This window comes from Octopus bimaculoides, chromosome 3 (genome assembly GCF_046866305.1).
Source record: "Octopus bimaculoides isolate indiv1 chromosome 3, ASM4686630v1, whole genome shotgun sequence".
Lineage (NCBI taxonomy): Eukaryota > Metazoa > Mollusca > Cephalopoda > Octopoda > Octopodidae > Octopus > Octopus bimaculoides.
The window spans coordinates 21,823,865-21,844,857 of NC_142930.1; the positions used below are offsets into that span (position 1 = coordinate 21,823,865).

Below are 20,993 nucleotides of genomic sequence, written 5' to 3' on the forward strand. Positions count from 1 at the left end.
CATAGTTCTGTCGCTGAATCAAATGCAGTAAATGGTGGAATCGACACTGTTGTTGAAGCAGCTGAAAAATAGCCACTAGAATCGCCTTCAACTTGTCGAGCACCAAACAGTTTTAACAGAGCGTCCATATCTCTCTGATGTTGTTGCATTTGCTTGTCCATTTGTTCCCTAAACAATTTAATAAGTTCTACTGTCTGTTTTTCAGCCATTGTTATTACGATGAATAATTTTACGGTAAAGTAAGCATGTATCCTATCGGCGACGCCAATAAACTCTGTTATGTTTCCCTCGGGTGACTCGTAGAGATAACATAACGAGTTATACAGTTTAATTATTACATTTATTGTTCAATTACATACAAAGAACGCACTCACCCAATGTTCGTTATGAATAAACAAAAGTCATGTCCGCCATATATATATCAATGACATTTTACTACGACAGTCCCACAAGACAATAACAATGAAACAATGAACTCAGACGAACCACATGACACACGGAACGTCAGACGAATTACATATCTAACAGTCCATATAACAGTATGTCACTTTGAAAACTGTACATGCGAACAGTGGGTTGAGCTACGACATATGGCCAAGCAGCTATTCTGTGTTGATAAAGGGCAATAATCCAGAAACTAGTCCACAGATGTTGTTTTGCGCAAGGTGGGAGTACTGAACTCCCTGCTTGAAAATATAAGGATACAGATATTGTGTCGTATAGCCAGCTAGAAACGAATGTTGTGGGGGGGGGGCTAAAACAACAATAACATCGTCCCTTACAGGGCAGTCACATTATTATGGCAAATAGCCTTTACTTTAAAACATGAAATGAATTATGAAAAGTAATTGTCAAACTTTCGTTTTTTGTCACAGTGTCACTACAACTCAAACAACTATAGGAATGTACATGACTGGGAAATACTATGATTATTATTATTCTTATTACGTTTATCGTCGACGATGGAATGTATACAATTGTGCTGGAAGATGCTATTGTTCTACCACTTATGTGACTTGTTCCAATACAAGTAAGTTGTTAACAGTGTTTTTCTATATTCATACCTTGTGGCTGGAAAAATTCAGTGTGTTCCTGGTATCTCAAACCTACAATGCATTTCACTTTCCTGTTGAAGTTATTTCACTCTCTTTAAGCTATTTACGTACACTACAACTTTCCATTAAAGTTTCTTTTTAAAACTTTGAAAAGAAATGGTGAAGTAAAACTGTAAGAAATAAGTATTTGATATTGAAAGGATTGACTGAACACTTCCCACTATGTCTTCATACTACAGAACTTGCACCTAAATAATAATTCTTTCTGGTGAGTATAGTAAATTTTCAATGAAGAAGCTGGTAGAAACCATTTCATTTTATCTAGTCTCCTAATTTCTGAGAAATGTTTGGATATCATGACTTGTAATTAAACTTTAAAACAAAAAGTCAGCAGTGAATTGGTGACAAATACAAAGTGCATTACAGAAGTTTTGAGACAATCTTTTTAGGAGAAGTGCTTATAACTGTCTTAAATTATTGTAATTTTAGTATATCATTATGATACAACAAATAAATTGTCCTGCCAACTATTTTATTCCAGAGGGAAGGAGTCAGTTGTAACAGCACTTTGAACACACTCTACTAAAGACTGCTTGTCACAGCTGACTAGTTTGCAGAATGCAGTCAGGACAAGGAAACAGTTTAGAAGCTTGCTATGCAATAAATTTTTGTGCTAAACTGGACAAAAATGTTACAGAAACATATGAAATGCACCAGGCTGCTTATAGATTAAGTTGTATGAGCTGAACATCTGTTTTTCACTGGCACAAGAAGCCAGGCAAAGCAAGTCCACCAGTAAGCTCATGATTATCCCCTTTTCGACAGCAAGGGTATCATTTACATCCACTGGGTTTTCTCTGGCCAGACAGTCAACAAAGCATACTTTGTGAAGGTTTTTGAGTGAGTTAAAGAAGAAATCTCATCACAGAAGGTCAAAGTACCTGCACCAAGACAATATACCAGTCCACAATTCCATCACAGTAATCAGCTATTTGACAGAGATGGGCATCAAAACTGTCCCTCACCCTCCCTACAGACCAGACCTTGCTCCCTATAATTTGGTTGTCCCTGAAGCTGAAGAAGAGGAAAGCAGCTGTGACAAGAGTCTTTGACAGCTTCAATTTGGAGGACTTCCATGGGACCTTACGAAGTGGCTGGAGTACTGCAAGTGCATTTAAGTAAAAGGATCCTATTTATAGAATATTATAGTATTGTACTTCTTTGAAATTAATAAATGTCTCTCCTAGAAAAGTTTCAAATCTTCTGGAATGCACTTTTATTTTAGTCTCAACTTTAAAATTCTGTTTGAACTTCTTACACTACAGGTTGATACAATAAATGTATCGGAGCTTAAATCTATCAGTTACATCATCCACTGGATCAAGCAAATATATTTGTCTTGCTTCCCACATAGCCTCTTGATTTCAATCCCTACCACCTACCACTTTAAGCCTTTTTTAGCCCTTACAGCTTGGGATGATACTATGTTACCAGCTGCCTAACTAGTGATCTATGCTTACATCTTAATGAAAGGGTATGTGACCACAGCTGCATCATTTCTGATGAAGCAAACCTATTTAAATTATAAAATTGAAATTGATTGGTTGTCAGGCAAGTAATTCATTTACTAATTATTCCAACAGGAAAAGATTACATGAAAATTAAACATGCTTAAATGTGCTATTTACTTATTTATAGAATATTTACAATTCATATATTCACTTTTTTCTTTTTTACATCTTCAAGCTTGTGAAGACGGTGAGGTTAGATGTCCTCCAGGTCGCAATGAAACTAATTCCACAAATGTATGCATTCGTAAAGACAGTATGTGTGATGGAGCAATTGACTGTGAAGATGGCACCGATGAAAAGAATTGTGGTAAGAAGATAGATATCTTGCTTTTTATTAGAGTATCAGATGATTTTGTTTTAGTAAATTTACTGTCTAGACCAGATGTGGTCACTTGGGCATATTAAAGAATCCATAAGTAGTTTATTTCATGAAATGTAGAGAACAGACACTTCAATCAGTAATCCAATTTACAAACAAAAACATTTTAAAACAAAATGAAACAAATTAATAAGCTGATACCAACTATTTTAGAAGATATAATTTCAACTGATAACTGAAACAGCTGGCTTGCTAACTGTTGCATAGGAAACTTGTGATCAAAAGAGCTGTTTACAAATGTTGCCAGAGTAACAGCTTCAACAGAAAATTGAGACAACTGAATTGAAAACTATTGCATGGAAAACAAATTATCTACAACTTGGATTTGATAAATCTGACTTACTACATTTACGAAGAGTGTTCCTTAAAGATTTCCCCTGACCCGCTTCCCAAGGACTGGGATAAATGAAACTTGGCATAATTATTAGTCCTTCTCTACATAGCATTTCTCCCTTCACTTTATGCAGCTGTGAAGACCTTGTCAGTAGAAGTCGGTAGGTTGTGTCTGGAGACAAGACTTTACCTTGGAAATAAATTCATCATCATCCAAAAATTGCTTCTCCTTCAAAAAAGACTTCATGGATGTGGAAGTCAGATGGTGAAAGGTTGAGAGAGTAAGGGGAATGAGGAAGGATTCCATTGCCACAGGAGTGTGCTTTCATCTGAGCAACATGTGCACTGTGAAGTGGGGCATTGTCTTAGAGGAGGTGGACTCCTTTAGTCAACATCTCACACATCTCTGCTTTCATGCTGTCCCGCAATTTTTACAGCAGAGAAGCATAATATGCCCTGTTAATTGTGGTGCCTTTGCCAGAAAAACCATCATGCTGGTCCCAAAAGACTGAGACCATTACCTTGCATGCTGAGGGTTGGATACAAGCCTTCTTTGGAGGTGGTGAGTTATCATGTTTCCATTGCTTTGACTGGACTTTAGTCTCAGAATTATAGTGATGGACCCATATTTCACCCTGTGGGATAAGTCTTCCGAAATAGTGCGCCCTGCTTTCTTGGCACATTCAAAAGAGCCTGGGAGCAATTGACTCATTCCTGCTTCAGAAAAGGTGTGAGCATCCAAGGAATCCATCGTGTAGACAACTTCACGTGTGCAAATGGTCATGAATGATTTTTTCCACAGACCCTACACTTATCTTCACTTTTTGAGCTAGTTGCCAAATAGTTATGTACCGAACCTCCAAAATTGTGGATGGTGTTGTCATCAATGGCAGAATGGGGTCATCCAGGAAAAGGAGCAGTTTCTACCGATGTCCAACCACATTTGAACTGGCAATGCCAGTGCTTCACTATGTAACATGATGATGCATCATCACCATAAACTTCTTTCATCTCATCGAAAGTCTCATTGGAGTACGACCTTTCAAGTACAAGAACCTGAAAACTGATCTGCATTCAACTGCTTCTATTACAGCTGCAAAAGACAAACGAATACTAGTGGAAAGCTGCAATTTACAATGTGACATGTAGAGACATGTACATGATACATGTACACCCTTTGTTCATGAGTAAGCCACAGCTTCAACTAGTATTTAAAAAAAGCTAAGTTGTCAGCTTGAGAAAATGCATCAAGCTAAGTAAAATCGTTGTCATCCACCCATACATACAGACTTGTCTTTTACAGATGTCAGTGCCACATAAAATGCACTCATGCTGCTATGTAAATGCACCCATGCCAGTGACACATAAAAAACACCCAGCACACTCTGTAAAGTGGTTGGAAGTTGGAAAGGCATCCACCTGTAGAAACCATGTCACAACAGCCAATTGGAATCTGGACAGCTCCTCTCAAACCGTCCAACCCATGCCAGCATGGGAAATGAATGTTAAATGATGATGATAGTGATGTTGAGGACATATACATACAATGGGCTTCTTTCAGTTTATGCCTACCAAGTCTATTCACAAGCCTTTGGTCATCCCAGGGCTATAATAGTAGACATTTGTCCAGGGTACCATGCAGTGAGACTGAATCCAGAACCATGTGGTTGACAAGCAAACTTCTTACCACACAGCCACTCTTGTACATAAGAAACAATATTATTTTAACAATAACTTGAAACAATTAATTCAACTAGGATCTGAAACAGATCTGTTGCCAACTATTATAGAGGACAAAAAATAATTTCAACTGAGAAGAAAAGCAGCTAGTTTACTGTTACGTCTTGCTCGACACTGATATGTCCTGTATTATAACAATGTACTTCATTGTCTGCATGACTGGCCCGAACAGTACACCTCGCTGACTGACTCCACTCCTCACAGCTGTCCACTATTTATTTAGGGGTGTCCTTCGCAACACCTCCCCTTTTGAGATCTTTTTTTTCTACATACAGCATTATTACTATTGTTATTTTATTTTTTCATTCTCCATTTTTTAGTACACACAGAATTATTATTTTTACATCTTTTCTACACATAGAATTATCATTATTTCCTTTTTTTTTTCTTTCATTTTCATTTTCTATACAGGACAAAAAAAAATTTTTTTTTCATTTTCTTATCACAGAAAAATTTATTATTTCGTAGAGTTCTCCATTGATAATTTTTTTTTTTTTCAACTCTATATATTACACTGAACAACAAAATCTTTTTTCTCCAAAATGCCCCAGGTAGTACCAACTCTACATTCTTACCAGTAGCTCTACAAACACATGAGCGACCTGACTGAAATTCTTCAATGGACTTGTATTATATTTTTCTGTGTCCCAGGTAGTACTCCAGAAATCCTTCTTCAACAGCTTTTTTCCCGTCATATTCTATTGCTTCTAGTTCACAGATAAATAAGTTATTACATAAAGTTCTCTGATATGTACATATCAGCAATTATTATTTTGTTTTCAACTCTATGTATTACACATTCGAACCATGCTATTTGAATGTATGCCACAGGTAGTACTGGCTTTACATTCTTACGAGTAGTGCTATGAACACGTGAGTGACCTGACTGAAATCCTTCAACAGACTTGTATTATTTTTTTCTCTGTATCCTAGGTAGTACTCCCAAAATCCTTCTTCAGCAGAATTTTTTTCCATCATATTCTATTATCGCTATTATTTCATAGAATTATTTTCGTCACTGAATTTTTGCTTGTATCCTGTGGTCATTGTTGTATCCTACCTGTTTTTGAATTCTTGTCACCAAAGTTTTCCTTGTTGTATTCTGTGGCCATTGTTGTATCCTGCATGTTTTCAACTTCTCATTGTTACATGTTATATCCTGCATGTGTTCAAAACCTTGTTGCCACTGTTATGTCTTGCTCAACAATGATATGTCCCACATTATAACGACGTACTTCGTCGTCTGCATGACTGACCCAAATGGCATACCTTGCCAACTGTTTTTATTTGGCACACAGGCCGTAACACGGAGGGGAATGGTACAAGGACAGACAGAACACCACAGTGGGGACAAAAAACATAAAACGAATGAATGAGAGATGGATAATAATTGAATGAGGATGTAATGGTTGCTTGAACCCCACTCTCAAGCAGCACCATTTAAGTGTTTTTGATAAAAGTTTTTATAGCATTGTTTCGTTTTTAGTATCATATGTGTAGTCTTATTTAACAGAATTTTAAAAGCTTACTTACACTTTACCATTTTATATATGGCAACAAGTCTTTGTAATCTACAACAGGCAGTAGGTCATCAAACTCTACCTTCACTCCCATTGGGTCTATTTTGTCTCTAAACCATTTCTTTAATTGTTCATATCTCTCTTGGTCTATTGATATGGCTTTTGTATTTTCTGGGTAATGTTCCATTGGTAATTTTACTCTTTTCACCGATTTAAATTTGGTGATTTTCCCTTCTATAGCTGTGCTTTTTGTATATGTTACCATATGCAATTTGTTTTTCCCAGGTCTTTTAACTGTTCGTTTCTGTGGTAAACTTGGGTTGTCTCTGATGGTTTCCTTTTTTTTCCTTCGTTGGTGATGCTGGTGGAGGTTCATGTAGTAAAAATCGTGTATAGTTTGTTTCACTATCTTTCTTTTTCTTTATTGGACTCTTCAGAGGTGAGTTCACTAGTTCTTTTATTTTTCCTTTGGTCACCTCTGTAAATGATTCTTCCACTTCTTCCGTGCATTTATCATTTGCTACGCCCACCACTTCAGCACTCTTCTCCTGTTGGCTTTCTTCGTTTTTACTTCCTGTCTGGGGGCACTTTATTCTAATGTGTCCTTTTTCCCCACATTGATAGCAAGTTGGTGGTCTTCCTTCTACCATCACTCTCAACCTTATGTCCTCCGGTAGAATCACCTCTTTGGCAATTTCATTTAAATCTTGTTGTCTGACCTGGATGACCATTTCTGTGCCGTATCCCCTTCAATTTACCTTCTTTGTCCTTGTCATCTTTAGACTTTTGGCATCCTCCTCGGTTTTGTGCATTACAGCTGCCACCAGCCACGCTTCTTTGATTTCTGGCAGTACTCTGCCTATTCTCACTCTAGTGACTCTTTTGCTACAGTAGGTAGGCAGGAGTGCCCATTTTTCTGTCTTCAGCATCACAGCGGAGTGATTTATTGCCTCTTGTTCATTGGCAAATCTTACCTTCACTGTACCATAATTTCTGCTTCTTGTGTAGAATGTTGTCAGGCTCTTTATTTCCTTCAGACATTCTTCAATCGCTTCTTCTGCAGCTATCTCAATTTTCTTGGTGGTTGTAGATAGAGTTTTATAAACCACTGTTCTTTTCTTTGTACTGGTTGTCACTTCTTCTGGAGGGGTCAGCTTTAAACTGGATCCCTTCTTCTGAATCAACCTGTAGTATTCCTCCAGCTTCTGTTCAATTTTAATTTATCGCACTTCTAGCAAGTCTGTGGTTGTACCTTTCCCAGCTACTGAAGCATAACTCCCAGCATGTGCTGGAAATAGTTTACACCCCATTTTTCTTTTTCTTTTTTCAATCACTTCGCCCCAAAATGGAGAAGACAAGCACAAAATTTAACAGGCCCGCAGGCAAAAACAGCAACAGTCTTAAACAAATTCAACAAAACATGGTTCACCCATGCGAGAGAACTTTTAACAAAGTATAATACGACTTATGTCAACCAGAATCAAAAATGATTTAACAGAACAGAATCCTGCGGCACACTGAAATATTTAAGTTTACAAGTCCTGCATGGTGCTTAAAAAAACTTCAAATGGAAGTGGAAGCAGCTAGATTGCTAACAATAACTGAATGCGAAAGAAAATACTTTGAAATTGAAATAGAAATAACTAGGATGTCAACAACATCTTGAGAATAAAAAGGCTTCAAATAAAAATTGAAACAACTGGTTTGCCAACTATTAACAGTAACTGGTATCTGAATGAGCTTGGTTGTCAATGCTTACATGAAAACCAAATTAACAAAGCTGAGAATTTAAATCTCTCAGTTTCTATCAGGTACATAAAAAAACAAAACATTTTAATTTGGGCTTTGAAGCATTTGGGTTTCCAGCTGTTTCATAGGAAACAAAATAGCTTCAACATGGAAGTAAATCAGCCAGATTATTAACTATTATATGGGAGACATAAAAAGCTTTTATTAAAAAGTAATTCAGCCATTTTACTAATCACTAAATGGAGAACATAGCTTCAAGTGAGGAGTGAATCAATAGAAACAGAATGGCTTCAACAAGAAAATGAATCAGTTAAGGTTTTAACTGGATTGATTTAAAAAAAGGCAAAAAGCATTTCTCACATAGCAGGCTCCAAATTTAGTTGGCAAGTATAGTGAATTATTTCTTCCTTAGTACATGACAGGGATATTTAGTATATCTACAGTGGAGCAAATGAGAAAGCTTCTGTATAGTTACAGAACCTGCTAGAAAACACCTGAAAAAGTGAATAATGCAGCAAAGTAGATAGCTTTTGAGATTACAAAAGATTCCATGGATGATTTCTTTTTCCCAATTTTCTACTTTCAGCTTCATGTGCAATTGGACATTGGCAATGCAAAAATCTGAAATGCATCAAACAAGGACTTCGCTGTGATGGTAAAGAAGACTGTGACGATGGTTCTGATGAATTCTATTGCTGTACGTAGAAAAAATTACTCTCTCTATATAAATATAAGTATATATGTGTATGTCTGCATATTTGTAAAGTATATATGTATGCTTGTGCCACATAAAATACACTACTCACCTCACCTGTGCTCGTGCCACATAAAAAGCACTAAGTCCACTCTGCTGAGTGATTAGTGATAGGAAGGGCATCCAGCTGTAAAAATCTTAACAAAACAGTCACAGAAGTCTGGTGCAGGTTTCTGCCTGGCCAGCTCATGAAACCATTCGACCCATGTTAGCATGGAAGGTGGACGTTAAATGATGATGATGGTGTGTGTAAGAGAGAGTATGTGTGTCTGTGTGTATGTATGTGTATGTGTAAACTGCATGTGTGTGTCTGTGTGTGTGGCACAGTGGTTAGAGGATCAGGCTCACAATCATTAAGTAGTGAGTTCAGGTCTCAGATCATGTTGTGTGTTGTGTTCTTGAGCAAGATACTTTATTTCACATTGCTCCAGTTCACTCAGCTGTAGAAATGAGTTGCAACATAACTGGTGCCAGATGTATCATCTTTTGACTTTCCCTTGAATAATATCAGTGGCGTAGAGAGGGAGGACTTTTATGAGTGGGCAACTGCTGGTCTTCTATAAACAACCTTGCCTGAACTTGAACATTGGAGGACAATTTTCAAGGTGTAATCTCATGGCCATTCATGACCAAAGGGGTCTTTACCCTTTACATATATGAATGGCATGGTCTTCAGCCTCATAAACATATCCTGATTATGACGCTAACATTATCTTGAGAAGAGAATTGGGAGTGGTCTTAGATTGATATATATTCAATCTTCAATTCTTGAATACACAAATTCTTGCTTTAAATTTCTTTTTCAATACTATAATCACACCTTTCTCAGACAATTCAATTCCTCAGAGCACAAAATCATTCACATGCCTTGCCAGAATACCAATCAAGTCCCTATTTTAATCATGTCTGAGAAATAGTGTAGTCATATACTCACTGGCCCTCTTACTTTAATTCAGTGACCTGCTGTACAATAAGTGAGATGCATTGCTCAACATGTAGATGCATCTCCTCATCTTCCATCCCTTCAATTTTTGACTCACATAATGAAGTACCTTAAAGAACATCTCTCTTCAGTATATTACTCTGCAAAAATGTTGAGATGAATTCAAGTGTCATCTTGTTAGAATAGTTTTATGACAAGTGAGGGATGCACATCTATATATATGATGAAACTTTATATTTTTTTTACTTCTTTATGCTTAACATCAGTTGCTTCTTTTACTTGTTCCTTTGTTACCAGCAGAAATGATAGCTCTTGGGACTTTTACTCTGATTACTATGTTTCCACTGCTGCTTAGGTCATTTCAATATTCCTATATAAACCAAGTGTGCAGTCAGAAAATACAAATATCTTAACATTTAAATTGTTAACAATTTTGCATTGATATGTTCAGCAAAGTGTGCATAGATGAAAGGCTGTATCCTATTTATACACACACATGTTTGCAGTTTTATACACATACATACACACATACACATGCCAGCACACATATAAGTATAGTAGTGATAAACATTGGTGGTGATCGTAATGGTATGTGCATAAGCTGATATTGGTTATAGATGAATTAAATTAAAATTAAATTTTGTTTTCTGTCTTGTATTGTATTTTTTCTGTTTGTTTTTCTAGTTACATACATAAACAACACAATTCTAGTGTATCACAATGGTTCATATGAAAATGTTTGTGAAAACAACTTGAACAGTGAAAAAATTGCAAATCATTTGTGTTCCACAGTTGGAAGAAGGTAAGAAAACTGAATAATGTATTTTTGCTGCCCACTTATTTGAAAGTGACAGTATATTATTTTATATAATTAAAAAGACTGCCATGTGATTGATAATGCACTATAATAATATTGTGTTGAGTCAAAAGTTTTGCAATATTTTGGAAACTTCTTTGCTTTATTTGTCAAGTTACAACAAAATCAGTCTAGCATTCAAAGTAGAGGTTATCCTGTTGCACTGTCTGAAACCACCTTTTTGCCAGTTCTTTGATCCCATCCTGAAACCAGTTCTTGTCCTTCAAGATGAAGAACTCCTTCACTGAAAATTCCATTTCCACTTAGTTGATGAAGCATTATGAGTGCAGGAAGTGAACCTGGGATCAGAACAAGTAATAATCCAAAGGGATATTTTTCCACAGTTCTACCATGCATAAGCAGTAGTTAAGCAAGGGCCAGCTTCCAGAACCTGTCACCAAATATGGCTGTTTGGAACACAGTCGTTTTGAACACAAAGTGATGCTTGGCATCTGGTGGAATTCGTTCCAGACGGTCAGACCATCAATGCCAACCTGTATCCTGAACAGCTGGAGTGGATGGATGCCATTGCACAACAAAAGTACCTAGAATTGGTTAGCAGAAAGTGAGCTCTTCTGCAGCAAGACCTCATACTGTTCTACCAATCTGGAATAAACTCCAGGAACTTGAGGGAATTGAACTGATGCCACACCCAGCATATAGTCTACCATGGATTATTACTTGATCCATGGCTCACTTCCCATGCTTATGACACATCAACCAGAGGTAGGTCGAGGCTTCAGTGAAGGAGCTCTTCACTTCAAAGGATAAACTGGTATCAGTATGGGACCAAAGAACAATGCAACATGATAGCCTCTACTTTGAATGCAGGCTGCTTTTGTTGTAACTTGACAAATAAAGCCAGTAAGTTAACAAAATATTACAAAATTTTTGACTCAATTCAATATATGAAAATAAATAATTAAGTCATTAGTCTTCTTCATAGAAACATTCATGTCTTGACATTGTTTTTACTTGTTCAGGTTCACTTTGTGATAATTTTGTATATAAATTTAGAAGCTATCTTGCTTGCTTAGAGAACAACATGCAATTGACGTATTTTGACTATGAGACTGTCTTCTATATTATATAAATACTTTTATATTGGTTCCATGAGAATAGCTCCTTATATATGGTTTTATTGATTTATGTTAAAAATCAAAAGCCAGTTAATAGATGTGGAAAGATGTCAGATCTATAATAAAGTTTCTCATTGACAAACACTATTTAAAACAATAAAAAAAACTGTACTTCAAAGAATTAAACATTAATATTAATGGTACAGCTGTATTCTAAAAATATATTTGATGTTGTCTCTCATTTATAAATACTCAAGTCCTAGCATCTTGTCAAGATAAAAAAAAATGCCAGCCAAATCTCTCTTAAATTACAAACTACCATTTTAAAATAAAAGGGAACACATTGAGCAATTTAACTCTAGACAAACACAATCTAAAACAATATGAGATGTCTATTGATGGGACACCATTAATCAAGTGTGTGCTAGATCAAATTTGAAGTGAGCAAAGCAACAATAACAACAACTATACCATTCCCCGAGTTTGTCTTTGAATAATATTTATTGCAACAAGAGATATAATTAAACCTATTATCATAGAATACAAGAATGTTATTTAAAGAAAACCACTCCTCATATCTGGAAGAAATAGACCACACACTGAATAACTAACATTGATATCAAATTGCCAATGCCTTTTTCTTCTGCAATAATGACTAAAAACAAAACTTGCACTTTTTTCACATATTGTAAATAATATTAGTGACACAAAAAGAGAATACTTTAGTTAGATATTGATAGCATTAATAATGACATTAACAATAACAACAGTGAGAGCAATAATGATGTTGACAATGCAGAACATGAACATTTATCATGCCATTTGATAATAAAACAATCCATGCCATATAGTTTTAGGCTCAACATGGTGGTGGTGGTCGTCGTCGTCTTCGTCGTGGCAGCGGCAGCGGCGGCAAGGAGGAGGAGGATAGAATAAAATTTCTTGTCCAGAAATAAAACAAAATGTTTGTAGTGAATATCAACTTAGAGAATATACCGCTATGGTTTTGTGGTGCAGAATTAGCATAATTTTCCTGAATGTATAAACTAAGTCATTTCACTTGCCAAAGTATACAATATCGAAATTGAGTATCTAAATATATCTTATATCCTTCCAATATGTTAACTTTTTATATTTTTGCTTCAATCTGTCTGTGTTGCCCTCTTTGTTTCTTTTATCTCTTTATCTTTCTGTATCAATTGATCTATATTCTTTTTCTATCTGTGACTCTTTCTTTCTCTATTTATGTCTCTATTGATTTTTCTACATTCCTTTTTATTTTTTCATAGTAATGGAACATTTGGTAATTCAATTGACGGATATGGTGTACAATTCACACAAAACCCCACAGGCAGCAAAATGGGACTGATACCAGGATTCAAAGCAAATTCCTTTGAGTAAATATTTATTTCTGTTATTCAACATTTATGCCATGTTATAGTATGTTATATGCCATGCTGCATTGTTTCCTGTTACAGTAACCAAATGGAAAAATGGAATAGCAACAACTAGAAATGGAGCCCTAGTATATTACCTTGGCTCACTGAAAGTTTATGCTTTACTCAATGGAGTATTTATGTTTTGGTGATGGATTAAATTTGACTCTACTGATTCCAGTGATTACTTTTGTTGATCCCAGATGAGTGAACCAAGATTTTAATGCAGATTGAAGAAGGACATTAGTGATTATCACAAAGTATTTTGCCATTGTCCAATAAATTTTTCCAAATCATTGATCTCTTTACCTCATCAAATAATGATTCCCCATATTTGGAAGGAAGTGAAAGAATCGGTTAATCCAGAGATGAAAACATGATAGATGCTTTTATCATGGATGAGTTGTTTAGATGGATTCAAACTCTTTTCCACTGGTTAATGAAAGCACTCGTTAATTATATATTGCCTCTGCTACTTGCAATAGTTAGTTGTGCTTACACATAATGCAAAATATCTCCTCCAAAACAAATGTATTCTGTGAGTGAGTATTTATCTCTCAGCTTCATGGTGTAAAACAGATGAAAAATTCACCCTAGATAGAAAGTTTGTTTATCAGAGACAGCTTTTCCAATTATCTATTCCTAATTTGATCTATTCTCACTTCAGCAGATTTGAACTTACAATCTATGAGAAGATAGTCCATTATCTTATTTGTCTGCACAACTCCTATTTGAAATTAGATGAAGTGAGCCAATTGATATTTTCATTCATGTTTATTTTGAAGTGATTGTGATAGAATTGAAAGCAGTGTCAAGTTATTAACACTGCTACCACAGGCAAAATCCAAATAAATACTTTCAGGCTGATGTGATGCTCATCAGTTTTACAACACACCCACTGATTACAATGCTGAACAGTTCTTCTATGTATTAACTGCTTTAACTTAGATGGTCTATATCATTTACAAAACAATGCCTTGACTATAGACACAATGCATTTCTATAACTTATCTAGCTGCTACTCTCTTATAACATGATTTGGTAACAGTATAAAGATGTGATTTTAACATTAAGAAATATAATAATAAAACTTTTACTCTTCTCTGTAGGAAGTGCAAATACATGGTATTGGAATGCAGTAAAGAAGGTAAGTAACATATTTAATACACCCCACAGCATGGTACTTTGGGCAGGTGTCTTCTACAATAGCTCCAAGCTGACCAAAATCTTATGAATCATCACCATCATCATCATCATCATCATCATCACCATCATCATCATCATCACCATCATCATCATCATCATCATCATCATCATCAGCAGCAGCAGCATCATTATCATCATCATAATTTGACATCCATTTTCCATGCTGGCATGAGTTGGACAGTTTGACAGGAGCTAGCAAGCCAGCAATTTTGAACATGAAAAAATGTTTATAAAAGTCATGAGTGTTGTGTTGTTTTTTTTTATTTTTGTAAGTATGTCCACAAGTATTAGACATATGGTAGGCAAAAATGTGTCAAAGGTTGTTAATTCAAACATGATAGATAATCTTGTGAGTGTCTACCAAGTTACCAGATGTTGGAACTTTTATGTGTCCATGCCCAAGGGAGCAAAATGTTCAGAATATTATAGATACCTGGCAGCAGGTATTCATCTAGCTGCAGGATTTTGATATGCTGAGCAAGATGGAGGTTCCAGGCTGGTGATGCAAACTCTACATGTGAACATTTCAGAGCCATATACAGCTTTAAATAGATAGCTGAAGAGTGTCTGACAAAGGTCTTACTGAGTGCTGCTAAGACACGTAGCTTTCTTGACAATTTTAGAGATGTGGTTTGTCCAATGCAAATCATTGTTGACAATGATGTCCAAGTCACATTCACTAGCAGACTTCTTAGGATTGGTGTTGTTGAGGGAGAATGTAAAGCTTGGGTTTTTCCCTCACAAAATACATGGAGGTTCACTTGTCTACAGCCAGCTTGAGTTGCCAATCAGTAATCCATTGCTACATTGTGTCCAGATCTGATTGCTGGAAAGATCTCTAGCATACAGGATCTGTTCTTTTTTTATCTCAAGGTACAGTTTGTCATCTGCTTATTTCAACACTATAATATTCTTCAAGTTGGCATCTAAGACATTAATATATGCAACTAAAAATACAGGGGTCCAAGAATAGATCCTTGTGGTACTCCAGATGTCATCTCATAGGATAAAGAATGATGCCTAAGAACTGTGACTGCTTCTTTTCAGCTGATAATGAAGGACTTCAACCAGTTATAAAAATCATCTTACATACCCATTGCAAAGAGTTTTGCCATGAGTTGTTTGTGTGGCACAGAATTGAAGGCTTTAGCAAAATCAAGATAGTTAAAGTCCAACCTATGAGTTAATAAATTGTAATAACATTTGAATTTTGGAAACACAGAGTGACTGTCAGCTTCACTTAATCATAGTTTACATATTTAAATGAAGTTGACAGTCTTTGTGCATTTCTGAATGGTTAACGTATGTCTTCCACACTGCAATCCTTTTAGTCTTAGCACATGAACTCAGATCAAAATGCTTGCTATGCAAGTACATTTCTGTAATCTGTGTTTTACTTCTATAAAATGCTAAAAGCCCTTTCATTATAGCCTACCATGTAGAGAGCTCCATCACTACTCACCTATTGCCAGTGATAATTCCTATTTTCCAATGTAGTTATTTATTTAAATTATCAAAAATTTCTTTACATTTTGTAGTGCTAAAACTTTAATCATTTTACTATTTAATTTTTTAATTTTTTTTTATTAAAACCAATAACTGTGCTTTGTTGGTAGTTTCTGTTGACTAAACAACTCACAAAACAAAATTTGAATGCTTAGGCTTATCACAGCATATATTTTCCTTGATGACAATTACAAAATACAACTGCAAATTACATTATTCAAGAGAGGATTTTATTAATTTCTTGTTTTGTGATTTCCAAGCATTGTCCTAAACAATCTTCCAACATGCAAGCAAAAATAGGGGATTTTGCTAAAGCATGAGACTTCAAGTGCTTATATTTTAGATATTTCACAAGATGCAATTTAAGTCATTTCAAAAATTTTTTCCTGCTTTGTAGAAGAACAAAACTTTAAATTACTATCATTTGGTTGAATGTTTATATGATGGGTATAGAAATTAGTTACAATTAAAGCATGCTTATTATAGGATCCACATTAATCAAATATATATTTCTTATTTAGAAATTTATCCATTTATCCAATCAAAAATATAATTGTAAAAGTAAAGCAGCCCTAGTTATTATTTATCAACAATAGTAGGTTTTCTGATGAATTTCAATGGTAATCATGTATTCAGTCATGAAGGCAGTAACCAGAAGATTGTGATGAAGCAAGTGTACGTTTCACATGCTTTCATAAATACATACATATATACAAGCATGGCTGCAATCAAACCAGAAGAAAACGACTTAAATAAGAAAAATTTTCGATAAAAGTGTGTGTGCGTGTGTGTTTGTGTAACACAGTGTGTACAAACATAAAAAAGTAATCAATAATTAATAATAATTTCTTACATAGACAAAAGGCAAGGAATTTGGAGGAAAGAGAACAGCCACTTATATTGGCTCCAGTATTTGATTGGTACTTTGTTTATCAACCACATGGTTCCAGGTTCATTCCTACTGCATGGCACCATGAACAAGTGTCTTATATTATAGCCTTGGGCCGACCAAAGCTTTATGAGTGAATTTGATAGACAGAACTGGAAGAAACCTGTTATATATATATATATATATATATATATATATATATATATATATATATCATCATCATCATCATCATCATCATCATCATCATCGTTTAACGTCCGCTTTCCATGCTAGCATGGGTTGGACGATTTGACTGGTGAAACCGGATGGCAACACCAGGATCCAATCTAAATTTAGCAGAGTTTCTACAGCTGGATGCCCTTCCTAACGCCAACCACTCAGAGAGTGTAGTAGGTACTTTTACATGTCACCTGCACGAAGGCCAGTCAGGCGATACTGGCAACGGCCACGCTCGAAATGGTGTCTTTTATGTGCCACCCGCTCAAGCCAGTCCAGGGGCACTGGCAACGATCTCGCTCGAAAATCCTACGAAGGCCAGTCAGGCGTTACTGGCAACGGCCACGCTCAAAATGGTGCATCTTATGTACCACCCGCACAAGAGCCAGTCCAGGGGCACTGGCAACGATCTTACTTGGCTTGCCGGGTCTTCTCACACACAGCACATTTCCAAAGGTTTCGGTCAGTAGTCATCGCCTCGGTGAGGCCCAATGTACGAAGGTCTTGCCTCACCACCTCATCTCAGGTCTTCCTGGGCCTACCTCTTCCACGGGTTCCCTCAACTGTTAGGGTGTGGCACTTTTTCACGCAGCTATCCTCATCCATTCTCACCACATGTCCATACCAGCGCAATCGTCTCTCTTGCACACCACAACTGATGCTTCTAATGTTCAGCTTTTCTCTCAAGATACTTACACTCTGACGGGTATTCACATTGACATTACACATCCAACGGAGCATACTGGCTTCATTCCTTGCGAGATTACGCATGTCCTCAGCAGTTACAGCCCATGTTTCACTGCCATGTAGCATGGCTGTTCGTACACATGCGTCATACAGTCTGCCTTTTACTCTGAGTGAGAATCCCTTTGTCGCCAGCAGAGGTAAGAGCTCTCTAAACTTTGCCCAGACTATTCTTATTCTAGCAGCTACACTTTCAACGCACCCACCACCACTACTAACTTGGTCGCCCAGATAGCGGAAGCTATCGATTACCTCTAGTTTTTCACCCTGGAATGAGATAGAAGTTGTTTCCTGTTTGTTTACAGTCTTTATTGCACCTGAACATCTGCCACATACAAAAACTAACTTCCTAGTTAACCTGCCTTTGATGTTGCTGCACCTCTTATGTGTCCATAGCTTGCACCGGGTACATCTTATAGAGTTACTACCTACTCCTTTTCTACATACTGAGCAGGGCCATCTACCTGAAGGGGTTTGTGTTTTATCTACCTTCCTACTTATTTGGATTTTGGTTTTAGCTAGGTTGACTCTAAGGCCCTTCAATTCTAGACCTTGCTTCCACACCTGAAACTTCTCCTCTAGTTCTGATAGTGACTCCGCAATTAGAGCAAGGTCATCAGCATAGAGGAGCTCCCAGGGGCAACCTGTCTTGAACTCCTCTGTGATTGCTTGGAGGACTGATAAATAGGAGGGGGCTGAGGACGGAACCTTGGTGGACCCCTACCTCTACCCGGAATTCATTGCTGTACTCATTTCCAACCCTCACCTTACTGGCAGCATCTCTGTACATGGCTCGCACAGCTCTCACTAACCATTCTTCTATCCCAAGTTTCCTCATTAACCATCAGATAAGGGATCGGGGGACCCTGTCAAAGGCTTTCTCCATGTCAACGAAAGCCAGGTACAGAGGTTTATCCTTGGCTAGGTATTTCTCCTGCAGCTGTCTTACTAAAAATATGGCATCAGTAGTGCTTTTACCTGGCACGAACCCAAACTGCATCTCATCTAAATTGATTCGCTCCCTAATTAGTTGGGCTATGACCCTCTCTGTAACTTTCATAACCTGATCTAACAGCTTGATGCCTCTGTAATTATTTGTATCTAAAGCGTCACCTTTACCTTTGTAGCAGTTGACTATGATGCTGCTACACCAGTCATTGGGTATGACTCCTTCGTGTAACACCTGGTTCGTAATACGGGTAATTAGGCTGTAACCAACACTGCCAGATATTTTGAGCATCTCTGCAGTGATTCCTGATGGGCCGGGGGCTTTCCCTGTCTTCATAATCTTAATTGCTTTATCTACCCTGGTACTATCAACTCGGATAGCTGGTCCCTCTATTGGGTCGACATACGGCAGGCTCTCTTCCTCCCATTCATTCTCTTTATTAAGCAATCTATCGTAGTGGCATCTCCAGACCTCTTTCTTTGCAGCCTCATTTAGTGCAAGCGTACCATCGTCCATGCGAACCCATTTCTCTCCTACAACATCACTATTCTCTCTCCTACACTGTCTTGCAACACGAAATACCTCGAGTCTTTGGTCCTCACAGCGCAGAACATTGGCAAATCTTTTCTTATCTGCTTCCCCTCTGGCTAAATAAACCTGTCACCTAGCCTCCCTTCTGGCACATTGGTACAATTCCCTGCTGCCACCGTTCTTCCAGTCCTTCCAAGCCTGTTTCTTTTGTCTAATAGCCCTGTCTACCTCCTTGTTCCACCACCACGTTACTCTGGGTCGAGAGGGGACCTTACACCAGCCACAGATCTGGTCGGTGGCTTTCAACAGGTTGTCCCGCAGAAATCTCCAATTGTCTTCCACGTTGTATGATGCTATATCCCCTTCTATTTCGTCAAATGCTTCAAGTAACTTGTCTCTAAGTCTCTGTCCATTTGCAGGGACTTGAAGCTTCCACACCCTTTTCCTCCAAGCCGGTCTAATTCTGGGCACCCATATTGCCTTGATCCCAAAGTCGCTAACTACTAATCTATGTTGTGGGGTACATTCTTCGCCAGGGTAGGTTTTGGCATTTATAAGCCGCCCTCTTTCCCTATTTCTGGCGAGGATGTAGTCGATTTGGCTAGAGTGTCTGCCGGAGCGGTAGGTGACTGGCAGGTTTCCAGAAGTTGGTATTGCATGCCATAAGATCGGTTGCATCACAGAACTCCAGCAGTCTGGTTCCCTCCTCATTGCGGGAACCGAAGCCATAGCCTCCATGTATGCCATGGAAGCCTCCAGCACGACGTCCGACATAACCATTGAAGTCTCCAGCCACAAAGAGAAGGTCCCTGTCACTCGTCGACGAGGTAGTTTGCAAGAGGGTGTCATAGAATTAGTCTTTCAGACCATCTGGTAGCCCCGGTTGAGGTGCATAGGCTGATATGACAGTAGCTAATCTATGATGAAGCACTAGTCTAATCTTAAGTACTCTGTCACTTACTCTAACTACCTCGATTACCTTATCCACCCATTTCTCTGCTAGAAGTATTCCTACGCCCCCGACCCCATCAGTGTTCCCTGCCCAGAAAATCTTGTACCTGTGTTCTTTGCCTGTGAGGAACCTCGCAGAACCTCCTCTCCATCTTACTTCCTGGATGCAGCACATATCTACGCGTCTCCGTTCAAGCATCTCAACAATTTCACCAGATCTACCTTTCAGCGTGCCGACGTTGAGAGTGCCAATCCTAACAGTATGGGTGTTGGGGGTGTGGGCCTGTAGCCTGGAAAGGGGGGAAGCAGTGTCGTGTACCTGAAAAGAAAGCTTGCAATTGGAAGAATTCATAAGCAAAACAGTACCTACAACCTGCAAACATTGCTCAAACTTTATGCGCTACCCAAAGGTAGGGGAGGGGATGGCCGAGGCCACTAGATGGGTTCCGGGAGACAGCTGAGGATGACAGGATGACAGAGGAATGAACCTCCGGTGGAGGGGGTGGGAGGGCGGGTGTACCACCAGCCAGGAGATAGGCCTCTTAATCGTAGATTCTAAATATTTGAGAGACAACAATGCATAAAT

At 37.6% G+C, this 20,993-nt stretch overlaps 1 protein-coding gene across 1 annotated transcript in view; it reads left to right on the forward strand.

Annotated features, from left to right (window-relative positions):
* LOC106878182 (chymotrypsin-like elastase family member 2A) overlaps window positions 1–20,993 on the forward strand; it is a 56,284-nt gene that overhangs the window by 16,488 nt on the left and 18,803 nt on the right. Inside the window, exons 5-10 of the mRNA XM_089348675.1 lie at window positions 876–1,030; window positions 2,802–2,933; window positions 8,934–9,044; window positions 10,729–10,846; window positions 13,269–13,376; window positions 14,525–14,562. Of these exons, the coding sequence (XP_089204801.1) occupies window positions 904–1,030; window positions 2,802–2,933; window positions 8,934–9,044; window positions 10,729–10,846; window positions 13,269–13,376; window positions 14,525–14,562 (634 nt within the window). The 5' untranslated portion in view covers window positions 876–903. The remainder of the gene's footprint in view (window positions 1–875; window positions 1,031–2,801; window positions 2,934–8,933; window positions 9,045–10,728; window positions 10,847–13,268; window positions 13,377–14,524; window positions 14,563–20,993) is intronic.